This window comes from Gracilinanus agilis, chromosome 4 (assembly GCF_016433145.1).
Source record: "Gracilinanus agilis isolate LMUSP501 chromosome 4, AgileGrace, whole genome shotgun sequence".
Taxonomy (NCBI): domain Eukaryota; kingdom Metazoa; phylum Chordata; class Mammalia; order Didelphimorphia; family Didelphidae; genus Gracilinanus; species Gracilinanus agilis.
Genome location: NC_058133.1, coordinates 54,768,634 through 54,794,293, shown reverse-complemented (window position 1 = coordinate 54,794,293; position 25,660 = coordinate 54,768,634). Strand labels below are relative to the sequence as shown.

The window sequence follows — 25,660 nt, the reverse complement described above, 5'->3', positions numbered from 1 at the left end:
GAAAGGAAGGAAGGAAGGAAGGAAGGAAGGAAGGAAGGAAGGAAGGAAGGAAGGAAGGAAGGAAGGAAGGAAGGAAGAAAGGAAGGAAAAAATTGTTATTTTTGGGAAAGAGTCAATGTATTATAATGAAAATAACAGTGAATAATCTGAAATTCTGGGTTCAAGTTTGACTGCTACTTTCTAACTGCAACACCTTTAGTCCATTCGATCCTCAGGGCTTCCATTTCTGCATCTATAACAAAGAGATAGTGATACCTGCCTAGGTATAGAAGAAGCATTGTAAAAATGTGTATCGAGATGCCCTCAAAGTCCAAAAGAACCAAGTTCAATTCCTGCCTCTAACACATATTGACTGCATTACCCTGAAGAGTTCACTTAACTTCTGGCTTCTCTACACCAGTGGTAGTCAAACTGAAAAAGAAATGGATTCCTAAAGGCCACAGGTTGACTTGGAAAACCAGAATTAACATTCTCTGTGTTGCACTATACTTTTATTTATTTTGTTAAACATTTTCCAATGACATTTTAATCTAGGTCAAGCCCTGTTGAGGGTTTTGTGGTCAGCAAGCTGGACATTTCTGCTCTAGACAATTCTTAGACTAAGTTGTAGAGAATGTGCTGACCTGCATTCATAGAGGGAGTTTCCTCATCCAGGAGTTTTCTATGCCAGTGAAATTATAGGTCTAGACGCCCCCTTTATCAGTTCTTTAGTCATTTTCGGTCATGTCCAACTCTTCATGACCCCATTTGGGGTTTTCATGGCAAAGTTACTGGAATGGTTCCCCATTTCCTTTTCCAGCTCATTTTACACATGAGAAAACGGAGGCAAACAGGGTTAGGTGACTTGCCCAGGGTCACACAGCTACTACATGCCTGAGGCTGAACTGGAACTCAGATCTTCAGATTCCAGATTTGGTGCTCTATGAACTGGGGACTCACCCTCTCTTATAATGTTTTCTTAACCCATGAAGATATTCATAAAATTTGCTTTGGAGAAACCTTTCTTCCTCTAGATGCTATCTTTATAAAGTAAGAGTGGAGAGTTCAAGCTAAGCACTCCTCCCCAAATTGAGGAATTAGCACCAAAAGGAATATAGTCCTGGGAGCAAGAATCTAGCTCTTGGCTCCTCCCTTCTCCCCATCTTTCTCCTTCAGACTTAAGAGGTGGCCCCAGGACTCTGAGCTATTTACTCCTTTTTGTCCCTGCCATAAACAGTCCATTTCAGAGATGTTTCTCTCCGCTGCATCATCCCTCCTGAACCCAAACCAAATCTCATCACCAGAATCCTGAAACAGGATATAACTGAGCTGTTGGCATAGAGACAAGAATTCCCTCAGCTCCCCTGGCAGGTCACAGGAGAGCACCATGCTAGTTCATCCTACAAAAAGAGGAAGAAGACAGTGAAGGAATTTGACCAAATGACCCTTGGCCAGAAGCACAGTCTGGTCTACCCATACAGGTGCCACCCATTGCTGGGCAGTCAGTCAGGCCAGGAACAACCTGTGTTGGGAGGGGACCGGGAAGCCTGTTGGAATCCTCTTTGTATCTCCTGAAGCATGGCCTAAATAAAACACATATTTCGCTCAGTCGTTCAGATCCGAAGAGTCTTTACTTGAGAAAAAAAAAAAAATTAAAGGACCAACACTTTAGGAAGTAAATGTCCCGGGACAGAAGTCTTTAAGAGCCCAAAGGAAAAAAAAGTCAACATTAAGAAATTCCAAGGAGAGATTACAGCTGTGAGATCCAAGTGTTTAGGACAAGCAGGGAAAGGGAAGCTGCTAGATTTTCCATCAGTGCCTCATGAGAGGCAAAATAGCATGATGGAAGGCACCCTAGAGTAGAGGAGAAATTCTTCAATAGTTTTATGTCCCGGACCTGCTCTGACAGACTGATAAAAACTATGGTCCCTCCTCAGAACAATGTTTTTAAGTGCATAAAATAAAATGCTCAACATTTCAAAGGAAGCCAATTAGATTAAAACAGAATTATCAAAAAAAAAAATCACAGATGCCAGGTGAAGAACCCTTTATTTGGAGTCAAAAAATGTGGTTTCCAATTCTGGCTCTATTCACTACTACCTGAGCAAGACATTTAACTTCCATGTATCTCATTTTCCTCTTCTATAAAATGAGATTAGCCTAAAGCTCTATGGTCCTTAGATTTAGTTCAAGGTCTTCATCCAGTTCAAGGTCTCCATCCAGTTTTGAACTAACTCCATGCTTCAATTGGCCTCATCTGTTGACTTGTATTAGATGGTGAGCTCCCTCCCCATTGAGAGTTGAGCCTAGAGAGTGCATTACTGGTGTCCAGCAATCAACAAGCAGCAAGTATTTATAAATCACTTACTATGTGCCAGCCACTGTGCTAAGTGCTGGGAATACAAAGAAAGCTTGCTATAGAGAAGGCAAGGGACCAACTCTTCATTCAAGACTTGAGTAAAAGAAGTTAGTTGGAGGTGCAACTAGGTGGATAGAGCTCCATGTCTGGAGTCAGAAGGACTTTGGGTTCAAATCTGGCCTCAGACATTTACTAGCTGTGTGACCCTGGGCGAGTCACTTAACCCTGATTTTCTAGCCTTTGCCATTCCTCTATCTTAGAATTGATACTAAGGTATCAATTAATGAAGGGAGGAATTTAAGGGGAAAAAAGAAAGATTATTGAGAAAGAGAACTGAAGATGCAAGATGAAGCTTTAAATGAGCTCAGTAATTCAAGAAATGTTCCTTTGGTGCCGTTTAAGGTTTTCTTGGAAAAGGTTATGGGATGGTTGGCTATTTCTTTCTCCAGCTCATTATACAGATAAGGAAACTGAGGCCAAAAGAATTAAGTGACTTGCCCAAGGTCACAGTGAGTAAGTATCTGAGGGCCAATTTTAACTCAGATCCTTCTGACTCCAGGTCCAGAGCTCTATCCACTAAGCCACCTATCTGCCCTAAATAAATAATACAACATTTTCAAAACAGAAGAGGAAGGAAAGACTGTTGTCCATAGAGGAGGTTTCACATAAGTTTAATCTAAGCTTACCTTTGAAGAATAAGTAGGACTTGGATTTAAAAAAAAAAGGAAAGGAGGAGTTATAGTCCACGTAGAGAGACCACCATGGGCAAAAGTATAGAGGTTGGAAAAGCAGAAAACATGTGTTCTGGGGATAGCTGAATAGCTGCCCCTCCAACTATCTTTTCCTTTATTCACCAAGTAGACAACAATAAAACGAAATTAGGTCCAAATATCAAAAATCAGAGTGGGCTGTTACAAGTAGTAAGAACAAAGAATTAGTTCTGACTCTCCACTGATTTCTTAAGTGACCTCAGCAAATCTCTCAGGCTCTCTAAAACTCAGTTTTCCTAGTTCTAAAATGGGGATAATTATACCCACCTGCCCTCTCTTCCAGGGTTGCAGAGGGAAAAGTAAGATAAGGTCAGATGAAAGTGTTTTGAAGAGTTCATAAATCATTATACAAATGCCAGGCAGTATGATTGTTATCACAATCTTATCTCCTGAGACTCAACTCCTCGGGCTAAGCTTATCTGACTTCACAGGGTATCCAATAACCTTGGGACTGCAGTCTCTGAAAATAATCCATTTAGCACCAGCATCCAGAGCTAAGCTGATGCTATTAGGTCAGTTTCCAAGTTCTTAGCAACCATAATTTTAGCTGAATCAGGCTTTAAAGCCTCAGTAGGAGCAAAGAGAGATGGTGATAAGAATGGAGCTGTCACCTGGACCTATTAGTGAGTGAGTAATGCTGCTCAGTGCATCTACGAAAAATAGTCCCAATTTGGGGCCCTTGCCATCGGTAGTGTCGGCCAAATCAAACAGCATTTTGGCCAATTAATTTCTCTTTCTGATTTTATAAGCTATTCATTAAGCACTGGGATCACAAAAGGAAAGGAGGGGCCGAAGACCATGCACACGGGTGATCTTGGTGAGCAGGTGATTGCAGAATGAAAAGCCAGAATATCAAAATAAATCTGTGCTCCCAAAGCCAGCAGAGGACAGCTCTCTGACTGCCCTCCCTTCTAGACTCACTGGGACTCCTTTGGACCTCCTTCATCATCCTACAGGATCCTATCAGCCTTGGTGCTCACTCTCATCAGGACCCCTCCAAAGAGAGGATAGAAAGCAGAGAGCTCAGCCTAAAACTTCCTTTTAAGGACAGTGCTCAGGTCATCCATCTCTTCATTTCTCACCCATCTGACTAGACTCCTTTGGATTCCTCCAACATGGCCCCATACTGGGTGTCTTCCCTCCCTCCAGCAAAGGCCTTTTCAACTTCCTTTTTAAAGTCGTCTTCCCCCATTAGACTGTGAGCTCCTTGAGGGTAGAGGCTGCCTTTCTTTTTCATACTTACAGCCTCAGCACTTCACACAGTACCTGGCAGAAAGTCAGTGTTTAATAAGTGTTTGCTGACTGCCTGACAATGCAGATGACCCAGATTGGGGAGGATGAGGCCAGAGCATACTCACTATATTTATTTAACTCCATATTCCTCCATCTTATTCCCCAAAGACAGCATGGGAAAGTCAGTGAGATGCTTTGCTGAAATCAAGGTATATTAGGAATATCTTGTATATATACTTTCTGTAGGCTGCACATAATTCCCATGATCCGTGAAAAATAGAGATCCGGTTCTTTTGGCATGACTCATTCTCAAATGATCACTGCTTCCCTTTCGAAGTGCTCACACAGCTACACTCTTAACAATTTGTTCTAGGATTCTTCCAGGAATAGAATTTCAGCTCTCTATCACTCAAGCATTTTTTTAAAAACTCTTACCTTCTTCTCCTAAAATGTCTTACTTCTACTAAGTATTGGCTCCAAGGCAGAAGAATGCTAAGGGCTAGGCAACTGGGGTTAAGTGAGTTGCTCAGGGTCACACAGCTAGGAAGCAGCAAGCATTTATTAAGTGCCTATTATGTATCAGGCAGTCTGCTAGGCACTAAGGGTATAAATATGATCCTCTAGAGCTCACAAAATCTTTTTCTAGACTTCTCAGAAAATCAGTTTATTGGTGCTATTCTAGTCCATCAGCATCTCTCCTGTTCTGGATTATCTTTCAAAGAAAGTACTTCTTTGGTTTTATATATATATATATATATACACACACACACATATATGATTATCTTTCAAAGAAAGTACTTCTTTGGAGAATACTTTCTTTGAAAGATAATCATATATATATATATAAAACCAAAGAATACTTTCTTTGAAAGATAATATATCTTTCATATAAAATATAAATTTCATTATATATACACACACACATATATATATATATATGCCACACATAAAATTATATATATGATCATGGTTTGGTCACATCTCTAAGTATATGTGATCCATCTAGGCTTGGCAATGTAATGCACTAATGACATCTTACCAAAATAAGGCACCAAGGCAATGATAGATAGAGACACCTGGGTATCATAGTTATAAAGCATTAAACCTGGAGTCTAGAAGACCTGAATTCAAATCTGAATTCAGATACTAACTAGCTATGTGACCCTGGTCAAGTCCCTTCACCTCTGCTTGCCTCAGTTTTCTCAACTGTAAAATGGGGATAATAATAGCCTCTATCTCACAGGGTTGTTTTTTTTTGTTTGTTTGTTTGTTTGGTTGGTGGTTTTTTTTGTATTTCTATTTTTTTTTTTAGGGTATTTTTCCATGGTTACCTGATTCATGTTCTTTCTCTTCCCTTCAAATTCCCCCCAACCCTCCCAGTAGCCAATGCCCAATTCCACTGGGTTTTACATGTTACATTCACAGGGTTGTTTTGAGGCTCAAATGAGATTGTATTTCTAAAAAACACTTGGTATATAGTAAGAGCTTAATAGATGCTCATCTGCTTCCCTTACCATCTCTTTTCCTTATCTTCTAGCTTCCACCCAGATTTCCAAGAAGGCCAAGGAAGAGAGGAATAAATGAATAATGATTAAAATATATGACCTGATCTGTATAAAGTTGTATCATTGCATTGTGAGAATGATTGTTACATGAGAATTTCATAATTATTTTTTAAAACTAGTGCTACCCATTTCCATTCTCTTTCATGTGTTGAGGTAACAAAGGTTCACTGATGTCCAATGTGAGGCCACTGTGAGTTAAAGAACTACTGTGTGGATGCCCTTGGCCATACTCTCTTAAATAACAAATCCTGGAATATTGCCATCTTGCTGAGGACATTAAAAATGCAGTCAATGATAAATTATCACTTGTTCAAAGACTACCAAGAACCTGGGTTTCCAAATGAAAGGAGCTCCCAGTGCCCACTAGAAGGAAAGGGTGAACAGCTCACTGATATCTGATGAACAACAATAGGAAGTAAGAAAAACAGCGCCATGTCAAATGTAGAGGATCAGGAAAGAGCACCACAGACTACTAAGAGTTGGGGAGGACCTTCTATAACATGTTGACAACTAAAAATACTGATTCGTTGGATGAGTGAAAAGGAATAACAATTTCACTGGGTCCATTCCTTATGGAACTCTAAACGCATCCCTCTAAATTCCCTAGAACCCGGGAAAAACAAATCCAGAAAAAAAACGATCTCAGACTACCAAGAAAATGGTGGCATGAATGGCTACCTCTTTAATAGTTCCCTCGAAAGTAGCAATAAAAACACCTCACAGAAACTGAATGAAAATTAGGAAATACTCAAAACTATGAAAAACAAAAACAAAGAAGAGCTCTGAAAAAATGAAGAGAAGGCTGAACATTTTTCACTGGAGATTTTTTGTTGTACAGTCATGCCCCCATGTAAACGTACACTGTTTAGATACGACACATCTCGGGAAACGAAAAAAAAAAAATGAATCCTTGGTAAGACAAAATCCTAAGTGCATTTGTGGCGTACCACATTTGTCCATTCCAGACGTGGGTGCTGGCAGCAGTAGCAGCAATGAAATACTGACAACAACTGGCTGAAAACGGCCCGGGTCAGAAGCAGAGGAGGTGTGAAATAAGGAACTTTTATCAGATAGCATGAAATAAATGAATTGAAATTTAAGGATCATGTCTTGTTATTCTGCTGTTTAACACTCATCTGAAGTAACTGCCGATAAGTTAAATCAATACCAAAAGGTATGGTCTGCAAAAATTAAATTCTTATCTTTTACTACATTTGTTTTCCCATTCCAGTTACAAAATGTTCTGAAAGATTGAGTATAAACCTGCCTCGATCCTATGATCAGTCCTGGTCCCTCTCAGGAAAAAGGCTATTTGAATGAACCCATTTCTTGAAAAGGAGCTAGTCTACTGTGAATCCCTCTACTACTACAAAGTATAGATGAAGAAAGTGTCAGCTGTAGGGGCAAATAGTAGCCTAACATAACCCAATATCTTTTTTTTTTTCCTTTGGGCCATTGAATCACAAAGTGATCAAGACAACATGCATGGTCCCAAGTAAACGAATTCCATTTTAATCAAGTACAAATACCTAGCAGAGAAAGTGATTCATTTGTCACTGAGGTTGTCTTCCCTGGAACATAATAATGGCATCTACATATGAGCAAGTGAGAAGCCAAGAGTGTTAAACCTGCAAATGCAAGCAGAAAATGTCCTCATTGCACATCTCCAATATGACCGCTCTTCTCCATGGTACTTACCCGTATCCTTCGCATGGCAGCCACAATCTCCACCCTACTGTTTGGTCTCGGCACATCCAGGCTTCCAATATACTGCAAAGAAGAAATGCATACACATTAAAAGAAATAGGGAGTGAGTGGGAGTTGGGGGGCAGAGGAAGAGCAGCTACATGGCTCAGTGGATTGATAAAGTTGCAAGGTCCTGAATTCAAATCTGACTTCAGATACTTCCTAGATGTGTGACCGTGGTCAAGTGACTTAACTCCCATTTCCTAGCTTTTACCATTCTTCTGCCTTGGAGTGAATATACAGTATTGATTCGAAGAGAGAAAGTAAGGGTTTAAAAAAAGAGAAATAGTTGGAAATTGCCACAGAAAACTATAAGGTTAGAAGTCATCATAATAGACGTGGAAGAAATTATTGAGAGATGTACTTGGCCCAAGAAGGCAGGACAAAGAATGATAGGTGGAAGATGCAGATAGAAATCTGTGTTAATAAAAGAAAAAAACCTAACAATTTAGAGCTGCCCCAGAGTACAATGGGCTTCCTAATGATACCCCATCTTATGAGAAGCTTCCAAGCAAAGGCTACATGACTACTAATCAAGAACATTGTAGAAGGGATTTTCAGGCACATAAAGTTTGGATTAGATGGCCTGATTACAGTGGAAAGAACAATATCTCTGAGTCAGAGGACCTGAGTTCAAAATCCTACCCCTGATGTTGACAATCCATGTGACCTTCAGCAAATAGATCTAATCCTTCTGGACCTATTTTCTCCTCTGTAAAATGGGGAGGAAAGAGAGTCTAGAGAGTCTAAGTCTAGATCTAAGTCTCCATTCAGTGCAATTCAACCCCTTAGTTCACAGCTAAAGAAAATGAAGTCCATAGACTAACCAAGATCTTCAGGAGTTAGGATTTAAACTTAGGATTCTAAACCTAACTTTTCAACTTTCCTCCTCTCTCAGAAATCATCTAAGCCAACTAATTCATTTTACAGATTGGGAAATAGAGAACCTGAAAGTTGTTTAAAGGTAGCAGTTTTTCAAAGAATGATCAAAGCTATCCTAGATATTTTATTGAATACTACATGTGGTTATCTAAAGGAATAGAACTCCCTGAGGTTTCACTTCACATTCAGCATTTTTAATGGTTTATGCAATCTTCTTCAATCTGCAACAAGACATCTGCAGACTCCTGTACAGATTTGGGGGAAGGGAAAGGTCAACAGGTATGGAATATTGAATATATTATCAGGTTTTTTTTTTGCATGTATTGATTGGGTCTGCTAGGGAGTTTTCTCTTCCTTTTTTTTCTCCTTAAATTATTTATTCTTTGGGATAACTCTCTGGAAAGGAGAAAAGAGAGTAATAGAAAATTTTAGGTGATTAAAAACAAAAGATGTCAATATAGGTATATTTAAAAAAAATAAAAGTAATAGAACTATTTAAAATTTATTTATATTCTTACCTATCAGGAAGTTGGAACATTATGCTGCATTTAGGTAGGGAAAATAGATTAAAAACTAGATGACTTGTTAAGAACCATTTAGGGAACCTTATACACAGAGATGAATACACTATGGTAAAACTGGATGTAATAGACTTCTCTACTAGCAACAATGCAATGATCCAGGACAACTCCGAGGGACTATGAGAAAGAACAATATCCACATTCAGAGGAAGAACTGTGGGAGTAGAAATACAGAAGAAAAACAACTGCCTGATCACATGGGTGGATGGGGATATAATTAGGGATATTGACTCAAAATGAGCACCTTAGTGCAAATATCAATAATATGGAAATAGGTCTTGATCAATGACACATGTAAAACCTAGTGGAATTGTATGTCAGCTATGGGAGGGGTGGGAGGAGAGGAGGGATAGAACATGAATCCTATAACCATGGAAAAATGTTCTACATTAATTAAATAAAAATTTTTAAATAAAAACAAGAGCCGTATAGGATTGATGTAGCCTATTAATAAGATGCAGTATAGATTGAGGGGATTGTCTTTTATTTTGAGGCATAATTTATATGAAAGAACCTGGGGAGATGGCCCAGATATAGCAATCCCCCAGGATAAATATAAACACTTCATGCAACCCTTTGAATCACGAAAGGAGGAAGCCCTATCTCAGGGAAGGATTATTTTATAGTTGCTCCAATAGTAGGGTGTTCTTTCGAAAATAATGACTTGGAGCTGGCCCACAGCCAGTCAGAAAATATCTCACAGTATAAACACTATATAATAAAGTGTAATATCCTGACAAGTACTGGACTTGGAATCAAAACACCACCTGCTTTTAAAGCTTAGCCCTGCTATTAACTCTGTATGACCTCAGAGAAGTCACTTAGCCTCTCTAGGGTCTAGTTTCCTCATTTGTAAAATGAAGGGATGGGTTGGAAGCAATTATACTAAAATACAGTTATCAACATATTTAAAAAACACACACATCAGTTCTAAAGACCCTCAGTTAAGAATCCTGGGCCTTGAGGAGACCTTTCAGTTCTTGCAATCTATCATTCTCTGAACATTGATCAATCATTTGGACTAGGGCACTGACTGGATTCAGTTCAATAAGCCTATATTAAATAACTAATGGGTAAAGTACTAGGCTAGGTACAGGGAATAAATGACAAAAGAAAGACAAATTGGCTACCCATACAAGCCGCTATCATTTTTTTTTACTTTCAACCCAGATTTGGAAGGTTGACCGCCATTTGTAACAAAAGCACCCCAGGAAGCATGTCATGGACGTTACCAAGTCCTCCAGAAATTAGCAAATTTGTCTAAAGTCAAATCACTAGGAAGCAAGTCTTAAATTTCTCAGCTGACAGGTTATTCCAAGATTGCAGAATCAGGAGGCATCTTAGAAGTCATCCAGTCCAACTCATGCTTAAATAGGAATCCTTGCTACAAATACTGATAATGGTCATCTAGGTTCTTGTTGACAATCTCCAGAAACAGGGAACTCACAACCTAAAAAGGCAATCTTGTACAGTTTTGTTTTGTTCTGTTTTGTTTTTAAACAACTCGGTTTAATAGGAAATAATCTCTTATCTGGAGTCAAAATGTGTCGTTGTTCAGTGGTTTCATTCATGTCCAACTTTTTGTGACCCCATTTGGGGTTTTCTTAGCAGAAATAGTAGAGTATTTTGCCACTTCTTTCTCTGGCTCGTTTTATAGGTGAAGAAACTGAGGCAAAAAGCATTGATTGCTCAGGTAATTAAATAAATTTATTTAATTAAATTAAATTGCTCAGGGAAGGCCAGATTTGAACTGAGAAAGTCAAGTCTTCCTGACTCCAGGCTAGAACTTCATTATTCCCTAGTCCTATTGTCTGGGACCAAGCAATACAGGGCAACCATTCAAACATTTAAAGACTATTACCAGAGAGTCCTCTCATCTCTAATCTTGCATATTCCCAGTTCGTGCAACCAATTACTTTGGAGCACATCTTGGAGTCCCCTCACATCCTGAATGCCCTCCTAGATAAAAATTGAGATGCAAAGCAAAGGGAAGGACAATATCTTTAGGCCCTATCTCTGATGCTTTCTCCCTTCTGAATGCCAATAGTGGTTACAAAGTCCATCAATATTTCAATGTCCCATAACATGGTTGACCTGTTTCTAGGAATGAAGGGAGGCCCCTGGCCAAGTTTTGGTTTATGGTTGTCCAGCTATAGCTACACGGATCCCTCTAGTCACTGGGGCAGTTTCACCCACTCCTTTCCTTGGACAGACACACGCCTGGTGGCCATTCTTCATGGCCATCTGGTCGTTAGGAGTTCATGTTTCTTCAGCAGTGGCATCAGGCTTCTAAAATACAAGATCATGAATAAACAATCCCAACTAGCAGGTGGAGCACCTCAGAAAGACAAAACCAGACAAAACCAAACAAACAAACAAAAAAACCTGGAAGACTGAATGAGAGATCCTAGTTAGTAATTAAAAAATATAAAGGAATGTTTCTGAACATGTTAGAGATGATTACTCCATAAACTACGAATTTCACCTAATTTCCCCCATCAAAGCCCATCTCTTCCTTTCCCAAGAAGGGCTACGCCTGCTTTACATAAAATTGCCTCAACGAGATTTAGAGGGAGCGTGCCAAAGGCAAAGAGATCATTAGGTTACTTTTTGGCATTGGCAAGGTCTGTCCCAATGGAGAGTCACATAAAGGAGTTTAGGTGCTAAGGAGAAGACAGACCGCACAGAGCCCAAACCCTGGCAGCTTAAGAGATCAACCAGCCTTCTCTTCATATCACTTGAACACACACACACAAATACACACGACCACCACCAACAACTCTTCTCAAGACTGCATTTGTCTTCCTTTTCCAAATGATAATTCTGCCAGCTACTATAGAAGAGAACAGAGCCACTACTAAGAAATTTGTAAGAGGTTGGGAGCTACTACTTACTATGGGGAGGGAGGGAGGGTACCCAGAACCCCATGAGGTTTCTATCCTACTAAAAGATGCTGCTGCTAGAGAGGTCAGATGGGTCCCACTGCCCTTAAATTTCAGCACACGAGGGCAAAGCTCTGATCATCTGACCCTGCTCCCATATGTTTTGTTTGGTTTGGTTTCTTTAAATCTCTTCTCTCTGTCTTAGTATAAATTCTAAGACAGAGAAACAGCAAGGATAGGCAATTGAGGTTAAGTGATTTGCTCAGGTTCACACAAATAGGCCAGACTTAAACCCAGGTCCTCCCAACTCCAAGCCTCTATCTACTGTGCTCCCTAGCTGCCCCTCTACTCACAATTTTGAAGGAAAGTACTCATTTAGTCTGGTCAGAGCTTGAAAGAGATAGCCATTACCACTACTATACCCTGGAAGATTTCATCTTTTCCTCTCCAGAATTCCTATACGGGAACCTTGTTATCTTGCAGACAGTTCCACCAAGCTTCACTTGCTTTGCAAAAGTGCCCATATCCTACCCCTCTCCAAGCTTCCATCCTCCATTCTTAGGCTTAGAACCATATTCAAATTATTATAGCCACTACTGCCAGAAAGGATATGTTAATCTATTCCCCAGGAACTCTGCCATCCAAAAATCCCCTCTGGAGCTACCTCTCCCTTTGATATAGTCTCCCCCTACAAGAAACTCAGCTCCTTCAGGGCAAGTATTGTCTTCACTTTTGTATTATCCATGCTTTTCCTTTCATTCATTCATTACGGCCCTATTCAGCATTCATTCACTCATTTATTCATGGAGATTACCAGCTAGAAATTCAGGGTATTAATGGCTGTCAGTCTTGGCACCTCATCACATCAGGGATAACAAACATGACTGGTTCCAAAAGCAAAAAACACAAAGCTGGAGATGCAGAGAGAGGGCACCAATCCTCTGGGGGCACAGCTGTCAGACAAGGCAACTGGAGTTCGTACATATCCTGTCTGGCAACGATCTTGTATTCTGCAGATGACTAGCAAATACTGATCATCAAATAATCATCAAGAGGTCATTTATCCTCATTTCTGTGGGCACTATGCTCAAAATGGTATTCAAGTAAATAAAAATCTCATTGCTACATCATTTTTAAAAAGCAAGATTATTTTTGTTACTGTACCTATGGATCAAAATATCCAGTGTCAACTTTATTGTCCTCCTACCATTAAGCAATTGATCAATAAATATACATTATGTGCCTACTGTGTGCCAGGTACTGAATTAAGCATTGGGGACACAAAAAAGATGCAAAACACTGTCTGTGCCCTCAAGGAGGTCACAGTCTAATGAAAGGATCATAACCTCCTCCAATATAGACTTGAAAATGACCCCAGAAATGATCTGATCCATCCCTCTCACCTTAGAAATGAAAAAACAAGCCCAGAAAAATCACAAATAATAAAATAACAAAGTTCCGGTTTCAAGTATACCATGTTATTCTACTATGTACATAGAAATACCTATTTTATTTGGTGTTAAGCTCAGAATAAAAATGGTTTTTGAAAAAACAATTTTGTAAATCCTGTACTGTTTTAAGATTAACATGACTTGAATACTTCTTCTTAATCAGATGGTAAGACAAATCCCTTGAATCCATTCTTTCTTTTTTTTTTTTTTAAAATACTTACCTTCCACCTTAGAACCAATACTGTATCAATACATGTTCTAAGGTAGAAGAGTGATAAGGGCTAAGCAATGGGAGTCAAGTAACTTGCCCAGGGTCACACAGCTGGGAAGTGTCTGAAGCCAAATTTGAACCTAGGACCTCCCATCTCTTGGCCTGACTCTCAATCCACTGAGCTACCCAGATGCCCCGAAATCCATTATTGCTTGTGGAAGGTCTTCGGATAGATTGACAGTATCACTCAGTGAGGGGCAGTCTTTACTCTAGGGGAGGCAGAAATTTCTGCTACTACTTCCTCACGAGCTTAAGACTCATTTGACCCCCATTAGCAAAGCTCCATTATAAGCTGACTCCTGACACATTTTCAGAGAAGGGGCCACCCCTTCCCCTGTCATATCAGAGAAATGTCCCATACATCAGCATCTCTGCTTGGTTTCAACTCCAATGAACATCAAGCCTTCCCCAGGATAATCTAATCACCTGAAATCTCCTCACCATGCTAAGTGGCTCAGTTTTTGATTCTCAGTACCCATAGCTCCTTCTTTCCTCTGATTGGAGGGGACTGGAGGGTAGAGTAGAACTCTCCCCAAAGTCTTCCTTTATAAAGGACTTTGACCCCAGGAGCTCTGCTTGGTTTTGACTCCAAAGAGCATTATACTCTAGAGCCAGGTACCCTTGGTGGTGGTCCCATGTCCCTGTACCTTTCTAACTTCCTTGGATGTGTTATTGTCCCCTATTAGATTATTAGCTCCTTGAGGGAAGCCATCTTTTTTTTCTTATTTGTATTCCAGTATTTAGCACAGAGTGGGCCTTTAGTACATATTTACTGAATTGAATAAGAAGAATTCGTTCTACAGTGTGCCCAATAAGTAATTAACCAACGAGGTTCTTCATAATGACCTCCAATGAGGGAAGTCCACTCCACTTTAGAACCATTTTATTTGTTAGGAAACGTTTCCTTCTATGGAGCCCATATTTACTTCTTGGCCGATTCTATTCATTGCTCCCAGCTATGCCCACTAAAGCCAAACAGAACAAGTCTAAGCTCTCTTTCCCAAGTCAGACTCTCAAACACCAGAAGACAGATACTGGGTTTCCCCTAAGACTTCTGTCTAAGTTAGGCATCCTTACTTACTTCAGCTGATCTCCATATAGGCCCCCTCCCTGCTTGCCACAGTGAAAAAGGGTCAGAGTTGCACTTAAAATGCCAGAGCATACCAGTTGACCTCTGGGAGGAGGTCATTATGCTGCAGGCAGCCACAATTCTTCAGGAATTAGCATCTATATTACCCACATGGTTTATGGATTACTCAGTAAGGCATCATCCAATGGCCATGCATTCACTGCCCTTCAGCACTGCCCCCATGAAACAGAGCTTTTCTCTGGGAGGTCTAGGAGTTCCACTTAAGAGTGGGTGTCTCTCTAGAAACTAGAAAAGGAGGGAATTAAATAGGGCACATCATTTCCGAACTTTGGGTTCTTGAGGAAAGAAGTGATTAGAGGTGCGTATGGAGCCAGAAATTCAACTGAATTCAAGCATCCTCAATTCTCTTTCCAGAAAACTGGGAATTAGCTAATTCATTGGACTATCTATGTGGCATAGTAGTAGATAGAAAGCCAGGACTTGAAGTCAGTAAGACCTGAGTTCAAATCTATCCTCAGACATTTTACTAGCTGTGTGACCCTAGATACATCACTTAATGCCTATTTGCCGAGGTTTCCTCATCTATAAAATGATGATAACAACACCCACCTCTCAGGGTTGTTGTAGAGATCAAATGAGATCATATTTGTAAAGCACTTAGCACACTGCCTGGCATATCATTAAATGCTATAGAAATGTTAGTTGTTGTTGTTATTATTATTATTAGCCATATAATGTCACTGACTAAAGAGTGTGCATTTGTAAGTTAGATTCTTGACAACTTCATCCTCTAGCCTCTGTTCCAGCTAAGTAGCATTTAAGGAGCTTTCTTTTTCTTACCACCACCTTATTTTCTAGCAATTAATTTCTGGAGGCAAAAATAAACCAGATTACAGAGTGTGTTGTTTTTTTTTTCCTAGTACCTAAATCATAATATTAAAAAGGAACAGGAAGATTTAACAGGGCATGAAAGATCCAGTGCTATAATTTCTACCCATAGACTCGTTACCCTTAGTACCATCTCTTTCCTTGGCAGACGTCATTTATTTTCTCTTTTGTTGCCAGGACGTTTAGCAGCAAGCTCTAACTACAGTGAAGAATGTTAGCTATTAATCAACAGGTATTTTCTAAGCATCTACTGTCCAGTATGAGGTCAGACCTTGTGAAGGATTCAGATTAAATAGAAAATATAGTCTCTGTCCTTAGGAAAATCTATTCTCGAGCAAGAGAAACAAGCCCAATATATACAAAACAAATCAGAAGACATAAGCAATGATACATGAATTCTTAACTAATGCAGTGTAGATTCTAAGTCTAAATATATAAGGGGAATTGGCCATGAGACATTTGGGAAGGTTTTGTGGATCATAGACCATACAGTTCAGCCTCCTAATTTTACAGATAAGAAAAGTGAGGTTGGGAGGGGGTAAGTGACTTATCCAGATTCTCTTAGCTAGTTAAGTAGCTAAGGAAGAATAAGAACTTGGATCTCCTTGACTCCTAGGCCAGAACTGTACCATCTAGAGGAGGTGGACTTCTGTAGGACTTTGAAGGTCAAGTAAGACTAAGTTATGAATATAGAGTTAAATTTGGATAAGAAGGAAGGAAAGGAATCCAGCCACTCCCCAGGGAAACCATATCAACTACATTATCATTAACTCTGTTTCCCACCCTGCCCCCCCCATCAGCCTTTGCTCTGGCCATGGTAATCAAATTAATGAAATTAATAATACCATGGCTGCTGTGACTCCCTGGACCAAAACCATCATCTTGGCTACAACTCTCTTATATGTATTGTCTTTTATTAGTCAAAAGAAAGCTCCTTGAGGGCAAGGACAATCTCACTTTTGTGTGTGCATCCTCTATGTCTAACACAGTACATGACACATAGTAGGCACTTAAATTCTTTGTCTAACACAGTACATGACACATAGTAGGCACTTAAATTCTTTTTTTCTAGCACAGTATATGACATACAGTAGGCAATTAATACATTTTTTTCTTTTGTTCAATAGTAGAAGGAAGCCCGGCAATCAAACTTCTAGGCACTACCACAACGGAGTCAAAGACTAAGAGAAAGAATACATGCGTTCAAAAAAATATACTGTAGCACTTTCTATTGTAGCAAAGAACTGGAAACAAAAAAAGTGTTCACCAACAGGGGTTTGGTTGGCCAAATTTTGGTACGTGATTATAACTGTGTTATCATGTTGCAAGAAAGGATGGAAGGGGGCAGCTAGGTAGCTCAGTGGATGGAGTGTCAGGTCTGGAGATGAGAGGTCCTGGGTTCAAATGTGACCTCAGATACTTCCTAGCTGTGTGGCTCTGGACAAGTCCCTTAACCCCAATTGCCTAGCCCTTACCGCTCTTCTGCCTTCAAACCAACACTTAATATTGATCCTAAGACCAAAGATAAGGGTTGTTAAAAAATGGATGAAAGGGATTGACTCAGATAAATCATGGAAGATTTATATGACCTAATGCAGCATGACCTGAGCAGTACCAGGAGAACAATTTATACAGTGACTCCAGGAGAATAAAGGAAAACAACTTTGAAAAATATAAGGATTCAGATCAGTGCAATGGCCAATCATGACTGGAGAAGACAAATGATGCAGCCTGCCTCCCACTTCTTGGCAGAGAGCTGATGAACTTGCTGTGCAGAATGAGAACCTTATTTTCAGGTTTGACCAATGCGAGAATTGGTTTTAGCTATACTTATTTGTAACAGAGAAGGATTGTTAAAGGAGGAGGAAGGGAGTTAGTGACTGGTGATAGAGATACAAAGAAGGAGAAAGTGACAAAGAAATACTTAGAAAATACTTAGAAGAAAGAAGTTCAGAAAAGGACACAGACAAGCAGGAGATTTCTGGTATTGTCAAGTTAAATTTAATATATACTTGGGGCAACTAGGTGGTTCAGTGGATAGAGAGCCAGGCCTAGGAATAGATCTTGGGTTCAAATGTGACCTCAGACACTCCTTAGTTGTATGACCCTGGGCAAGTCATTTAACCCCAATTTCCTGGCCCTTACTACTTTCATGCATTGGAAGTGATAATTAGTATCAATTTTAAGACAGAAGGTGTTTTTTTTTGTTTAATATATACTTTAAAAGACAGCTACATATGTAATATCAATTCTAAGACAGAAGGCAAAGTGTTTTTTTTTTATTTAATCCATACTTTAAAAGACAAGCACATCATAGAAGCTCATAGCTTCATTTAAAATCTTTTTTCTCTTTGCATAATGAAATGTTCATTTTTTTAATTCATAATGAAGTTTTTCCTCTAAAAAATTAGAGATGTTTCCCTTCTCAATGGATATGGGTGAATGGAAATAACTTGGAACTTAAAATTTAAAAGGAAAACCTGTTAAAAACAAAGACTTTCTTTTTTAATAGAGGGAAGATGGGATGGCATTCTTGGCCTGGGGAACAGCATTAGCAAAGACAGAGAGGTAGGGCAGAGTGTGTGTCTCGGGAGAGAGGACTGATGAAACTATCAAGATGGTACAAACTGGGGATCAGTAAGAAAAGAGGTTGGAAAACCTTCTACCCCATCCCACTATTTCTAAGGAAATACTATTAATTCTACCTCTACTTTGATTTTGTCTACAATGGGCTTCTCTTTTCAGAGAACTAAAAATGCAGACACCTTGACACAGGAAGGGAAAGGTATTATTTAACATACATTCACCCAGAGATTTGAAACTGGGGCAAGGCTTTGAGGGGTAGCAGAAAGGGAAAAGGACTAGGGTCAAGAGATTTGGATTCACAGCCTGTCTCAGCTATTTACTTACTAGCTGTGACACCTTAGGTGAGTCCCTTAATCTATTTAGTTCTCATTTTCCAAAATGAGAAGTTTGGACTAGCTACCAAGGTCCATCCTTGTTAGATCTGTGATCTTTCTATAGCTAACAGGGGATGCTCTGGGTTGATCCATCACTTCCACCATAGTCTAATGAAGTTTCTTTGTAATTTTCGAATCAACTCTCTGCCCCAAGGCAGGAACATAGTTACTCTGGTTTCTAGACTAGAATGTGGAGAAGTGAATTTGGGCACCCAACCTAGTTTTCAATTTAAAAAGCCTGAGTCCAGGTTGGAGCTTACTTCAAGTAAGTTAACAAGCAATTATTAAGTGCCTACTATGCGCCAGGATACTGTGCTAAACACTGGAGGTGAATAAGATCTGTATACCCCCAGCTCAGTCTCTGGGCACCAAACTCTTTGCTGGCCATCCCTCCAGAAATGACTAGTTTACATCAGAATTGTCAAATATCACTCCAACAGCACCCTTACTCGGGGAAAAGACGAGCAAGAAAGGTAAAAGGACAGGCAAAATATGTTTAGGGGAGAGTGGTGGGAAGTGCCCTGGGGAAGAGAACAGACCTGGAAGAAAAAAAAAGAGGAATTGCCTAACTTGAGACCTAGCCAAGAAAGAGTTAAAGACCCAGCTACTGGGCTGATGAAAACTGGACCATTGGCACCATTCCCAGTGCCACATTCTTCTGGGGTGAAAGGTCAGCTTCTTCATAAATGAGCATCATTTAAAGGACACTGGTTATATCCCCCTGGATCCCCAAACCCAAGAACCTTCCCTTCCCTCCCTGAAAACATTTTAACTCTGCATGAAGAGCCAGGGCCTTTCATAGCTGCAGGGGAGGCCTTAGAGCTCTTTTGATTCAATCTCTTCATTTTACAGATCAGGACGCAGAAGGCCAGGACTGTAATAAGATCCCACAGTTGGTCAGTGGCAGAGTCAAGACCAGAACTCAGGTCTTATGACTCCTAAACCAGATGTCTTTCCCCTATATCATCCCCCTAATATTCTCATTTCAATGCCCAAATCCTAGTGGGCTTCCACCCCTACCATCATCACCGCCACATGTCAATCCTCAGTTCTCAAAAGCCTAATTCTGATTCTCTTATGTAGACTCTCAAATGTAGGCACAGTGAAATCTCTAAGGCCTCACTGGTCTCATGAAACCCCTACTACAACTGGTCTAGCTGCAATGAGACAAAGTCTCCCCTACCTATCTCTCTGCTCCCACTCTTTCTAGCAATCTGAGAGCTTGGAAAAATCAACTTCCCTTTCTTCCCAGAGGCAGAACTTCTCATAGACCAGCCTGGTGTTGAACTCAGTGGGATTATGAGTGTGACCCAAGGGAACATTTCTGCCTCATTAAGCCTAGAACAAAGCAGGGGCATTCGAATCCCCAGATTCTGGGTCACATACTTGGCTTGTGACCCACTACTGAATGGTGTTCTATGGGGGTGGGAGGAGAAGGAGAAAGAAAATTTCAAGCTCTGTGCTTCATATGACCCAGGCTTCAACTCCATTCTCTTGGGAATCAGTCTATGCCCCCTACCTGCCTTGGCGGTCTAAAAAGGTAAAATGGAAATTAGTTAAGATCTTTAAGTCCTAGTTTGGAAGGAAGGACAAAGGCCACAATGCCTTGATGCTCTGCATTACATACACACACACACACACACACACACACACACACAGCCCTTCCAAACCACTTAAAGAGTGAATTATATCTATTCATTTGCAATCTGAAAGGGATGGAATATCTACATTTCCTCTGCCTTCCCTATCTCATCTGAAAGCTGCCTGAAAAAACTGTTGGTGCCATTGTCTAGAAACCTGCTGAATATACCAGAGAGTTCAGCAGGACCCTACCTTTTTCCTCTTAATTGGGCTACATGAAGAATAGCTTAAATGACTCTGCCCTTGTGTTAATACCATATGATTCTTTAAAAGGATATGAGTACGTCATCAAATGTGCTATACAGAAGTTTGTTTTATCTTTCTTTAAATATAGATATAGAGGGCAGCTGGGTGGCTCAGTGGATTGAGAGCCAGTCTAGAGATGGGAGGTCCTGGGGTTAAATCTGGTCTCAGACACTTCCTAGTTGTGTGACTCTGGGCAAGTCAATTAACCCTCATTGCGTAGCCCTTATCACTCTTCTGCCTTGGAATCAATACCCAGTATTGATTCCATGACAGAAGATAAGGGTTTAAAATATATTTATAGAAAAATAGATATAGATAGAAAATATCACATATAGCATATATGTGGCACGTTGTTATTATGTCATATATCACATATATCATACTATATTAATCAGCATATATGATATATCATGTATTCTATATAATATATACCATTATATATAATAATATATTATATTCATTATATATTATATATCACATATTCTGTATTATGTAGCATTATATATAATATATGCCCCATATATAATATATAACAGTGTATATTATATATAACATATTATATATAATTATGATATAACATACACAACAATATATTAAATATTGTTTATAACAATGTGCATATAGCATAATTATAGCATAATATATTCATCATACATTATGTCACATATTATATATAAATTTATATGATAATGAATCACATTCATGATATCATATATATGTGACCATATATAATATATAACATGTATATTGTATAAAATATGTAATATTACATTTATTATATATTATATATAACAATGTGACCATATATACACATACACACACATTATGATCTAGATTGTGTTTCTGGTTTAGCTAATTTTCTATGTCATTAATTGCCGAGAAAAGATGAGGTCAAGGAGGAATAGAAACAGAGAAAATTCTCCCCACTTCAGCTGGGCATTTCTGAGCCCAAGAATCCAGTAACTGATTAGCATCACCCTCATTAACACTACAGTCAGGCACGGCAGAAGAGAGCCTGGGCATTATCCTTCAAAAGGAAGCCCAGATAAGATTTCATGTTGCGAAGTGCTTTCTGATGCCCCTCTTGATGACATTCTCTGGGTGTCTGCTTGCCACCTTGCTACTGCTCCTTTGAAAGAGAGGGACAGGATGCAACATGAGTTAGAGAGAGGAAGAGGAGATAGCAGCAGCCCTGGCAATGACCATATGGTAACCAAGTTCAGTCTACTGAAAAAGAAGCAAGTAAATAGAAAAGGAACTGGCTTCAAAAGTCCCTCAAGGGTGATCACAGAAAGGCGAACAGTAAGTAGCATGATATCAGGAGGAAAGGATTTTTGCCAGAATGACATGCTTTTATCAGTGTATATAATTACAAGATTAGTAAGCGCAGTCTACCTAAAAGCTAAGCTTCTGGCATGACAGAGCACCCCATTAAGAATTCCTCACTAAATTAAACTCCAATTGGGCTGAGTGCGGGCACTGGTGCAGAAATACTAAAAGGGTCAAAAGGCTATGAGCAAACTAATGACAAACAGCGGGATGCTGAAATCTGGGGCAAAGAAAGGAAGCCGCTACGTGATTCTGAATCTTGGAATCTTAGTATTGCAAGTAATTGTCGATCACCAATCTCATTCAAATATTTATTAAGTTCTTAGTGTCCACCAGAAGTTTTGCTGAATGCCGTACAAAGGTCACCTTTTCTAGGTGGCCTATCTGAAGAAGAACTAGGAGTAGAAAAAGGAAGGTAGGGATACAGCTAGGTACATAGACCTTTTAAATTATTACTTTGATAATTTGATGGATTCAGGATTTCATAGGTTACTTCTACTCACTCTACCAATTAAGCTCAAATAAATGAGTTAATAAACAATTTTTTTTTTTAAAAAGAAGTTTTGCTGAGCTCTGGGGATACAAGAGCATAAAATGAACCCTTCTTGCAGTGAGCTTACATTCTAATGAGACCCAAATGTATGCAAAAATATATGGAGAAGTGGCAGGTAGGTGGTTCTTTAGATAGAGAACCAGGCCTGGAGGCAAGAGGTCCTTGGATTCAAATGTGGCCTCAGACACTTCCTGATTATATGACCCTGGGCCAATCACTTGACCCTCAATGTCTAGTCCTTATCCCTTTTCTGCTTTGGAACAAATATTTAGTATTCCTCCTAAAACAGAAGGTAAGAGGGTTTTAAATTATTATTATTATTATTATTATTATTATTATTATTATTATTATATGGAGAATTTAAAACAAAGTTACTAAACGTAAATATATACAAAGATTAGGAGGGGCTTCATCCATTCCCTCTCTACCATGTTTTAGCTAAATAGGCCTGGGGTAGTAGCTCTGGGCAAGCAATGAATAAAAGGATTTCAAGGACAAACTAAAAAAGACAGAATCAGAGACTTTTAGAATTAAAAGGAAACTCAGAGTTTCCTAAATCCAGTGAGTTCGATTTTTAGGAATCAATCTGAAATGCCTGAGGAATCTTCAGGAAATTCTAATAAGAGAGTCCTACCTTCCTGCCATGAAAATCATGGATCCACATTGAAAGGGCTTCAACTGCTGTCATGCCAGTTCTCTTATTTCCTTATTCTATGAACCAGAAGTTGTTGTTGTTATTTTATTATTAGTATTCCTAATAAGGATCGGAACAGCATGAAGGAGAGGAAGAAGCATGGGAAAATATCGAGTTAAAAGAGCAGGTTTCCATCCTAATTCTGATACTATCTGCAAGATCTTCAGCAAGTCACTCACTTTCCCCCTCCACCCCTCACCAACTGTCCGGATCTCAATTTCCTCATCCCTGAAAAGGGAAGTCACTAATTTATCTCTAAAGTTTCCTTCTATCCCTAAATCCTATGATCCTATGATCTTCGTGGATTATGACACCCCCAATATAAACAACGACAAAACCCAGCTCTCAAAATGCCAAGTGTGGTACAAAAAGGAAAACAATCCAAAACTCCCATGGTAGTCAGTGGAATGGAAAACTGAGGAAATCAGTCCTGTCCAAATAAGAGACAACTGTAAAATAGTCTTACAGTCTGAAAACTAGGCTCAGCCAAATAATCAAATGGTGTGATAACAAGTCCCTTTTCCTCCCCATTCTCAGCCTGGTGTCACTAACCACTGATCACACATGGAGGCAAACAAACGCCTGCTCCTTCATTCCCCTTTGACCAACACTAATAGCTAAAATCTCAATTTAATAGTTGCCCTGTATAGACATGACTCACGAGGGAAGAAAAATTGTCCTATAGAATTGCATTTTACAGACAACGGATACTTCATTCTTTCAAGGCCAAAATTTTTCAATTAAATTTTAACCACTTTTGTATGGAAATTCTTCCAAAATTTATTTACAGATTGTAGCAGCCACTTGTTTATTTTTATTTTATTCATAACATGCCTAATATAGAAATAAGTCCTTTTTATTTATTTTATTGATATCATTTATAATGAATACAATATTGTTTGTCTTTTCAATAGACAAGGGAGGGTCTGGAGAGAAAGTGGAACTCAAAAAAAAATTTTAAGAATATCAATATATACATACTTCCCTGCTTTTTTAAGCAGAACATATTAAACCTGTTTGAGCTTCTTCTCCAAGTGTCTGGGTCAAAACAAACATTAATAATTAGACGGCTTTCCTAGCTGTATGAATTTGATCAAGTCATTTAACCCTAATTGCCTAGCCCTTACCACTCTTCTGCCTTGGAAGTAATACCTACCATCAATCTTAAAACTGAGGGCAAGGATTTGGGGGTGTCTTTATTTTTAACTCTTACCTTCCATCTTAGAATCAATACTAAGTATTGGTTCTAAGACAGAGGAATGGTAAACTCTGAACGATAAGTAATTTGCCCAGGTCTGAGGCCAGAATTGAACCCAGGACCTCCCATCTCAAGACCATGACTCTCAATCCACTGAGCTATCTAGCCAATCTGCCAATAAGGGTTTTTTAAATAAATAATCTAACACCTAATGCTATAATGCTATAGTGCAGTATAATTTACACCCATCTTTTGAGGCCAATCTAAATGATGAACTCCTCTGTGAAGCCTTCCTTGATTCCCTTCCCTTGACACAATTAAATTAAAGTCTCCTTCTTCCAAACTAACAACTGTTTGGTACTACTCTTATAATGTAATTGCATTATACTTTTTTTCATGTGTTGTATTGCCCCACTACTAAGATAAAAGCTCAAAGAAAATAATAATAACCACTCTCTCCCCTGATAGAATGTAAGCTCCTCCAGGGCAGGGGTTGTTTCATTTTGGTCTTTGTGCCCCCAAGGCCAACCATAGTGCCTGACACACACAGGAAAGACTTACTAAAAGTTGGTTGATTGATAGATGCTCATTTCTATGAAGCCCTTTAAATACTACAAGGTGATTTCATCACAGTGATACTTTGAAATAGTATAAGGATGTCTTCTTCCTCTTTGTAGTCTCTTATCACTCTTGGCACAGTATATAAAAGGGCGATGTGGATTTGGGCTTAAACTCAAAAAGAATTTATTTTTATTTCATTAAATATGTCCAGATTAAAGTTCATTTGGAAGAACAAAAGATCAAGAATATCAAGGAAAATAATGAAAAAAAAATGTGAAGGAAGGTGGCCTAGCAGTACCAGATATTAAACTGTACAATAAAGCAGCAGTCATCAAAACAATATGGTACTGGCTAAGAGACAGAAGGGAGGATAAGTGGAATAGACTTGGGGTAAGTGATGTCAGCAAGACAGTGTATGATAAACCCAAAGAGCCCAACTTTTGGGACAAAAATCCACTATTTGACAAAAAACTGCTGGGAAATTTAGAAAACAATATGGGAGAGATTAGATTTAGATCAACATCTCACACCCTACACCAAGATAAATTCAGAATGGGTGAATGACTTGAATATAAAGAGGGAAACTATAAATAAGTTAAGTGAACACAGAATAGTATACTTGTCAGATCTCTGGGAAAGGAAAGATTTTAAAACCAAGCAAGAGTTAGAGAAAGTTACAAAATGTAAAATAAATGATTATGGTTATATTAAATTAAAAGGCTTTTGTGCAAACAAAAAACAATGTAGCCAAAATCAGAAGGGAAACAACAAATTGGGAAAA

The 25,660-nt window shown here is 39.1% G+C and overlaps 1 protein-coding gene across 1 annotated transcript in view; it reads right to left on the bottom strand.

The window, feature by feature from the left end:
* The window catches only part of LOC123245871 (carboxyl-terminal PDZ ligand of neuronal nitric oxide synthase protein-like), a 441,624-nt gene that overhangs the window by 305,912 nt on the left and 110,052 nt on the right, over window positions 1-25,660 (bottom strand). Inside the window, exon 2 of the mRNA XM_044674861.1 lies at window positions 7,569-7,676. Coding sequence (XP_044530796.1) covers window positions 7,569-7,676 — 108 coding nt within the window. The remainder of the gene's footprint in view (window positions 1-7,568; window positions 7,677-25,660) is intronic.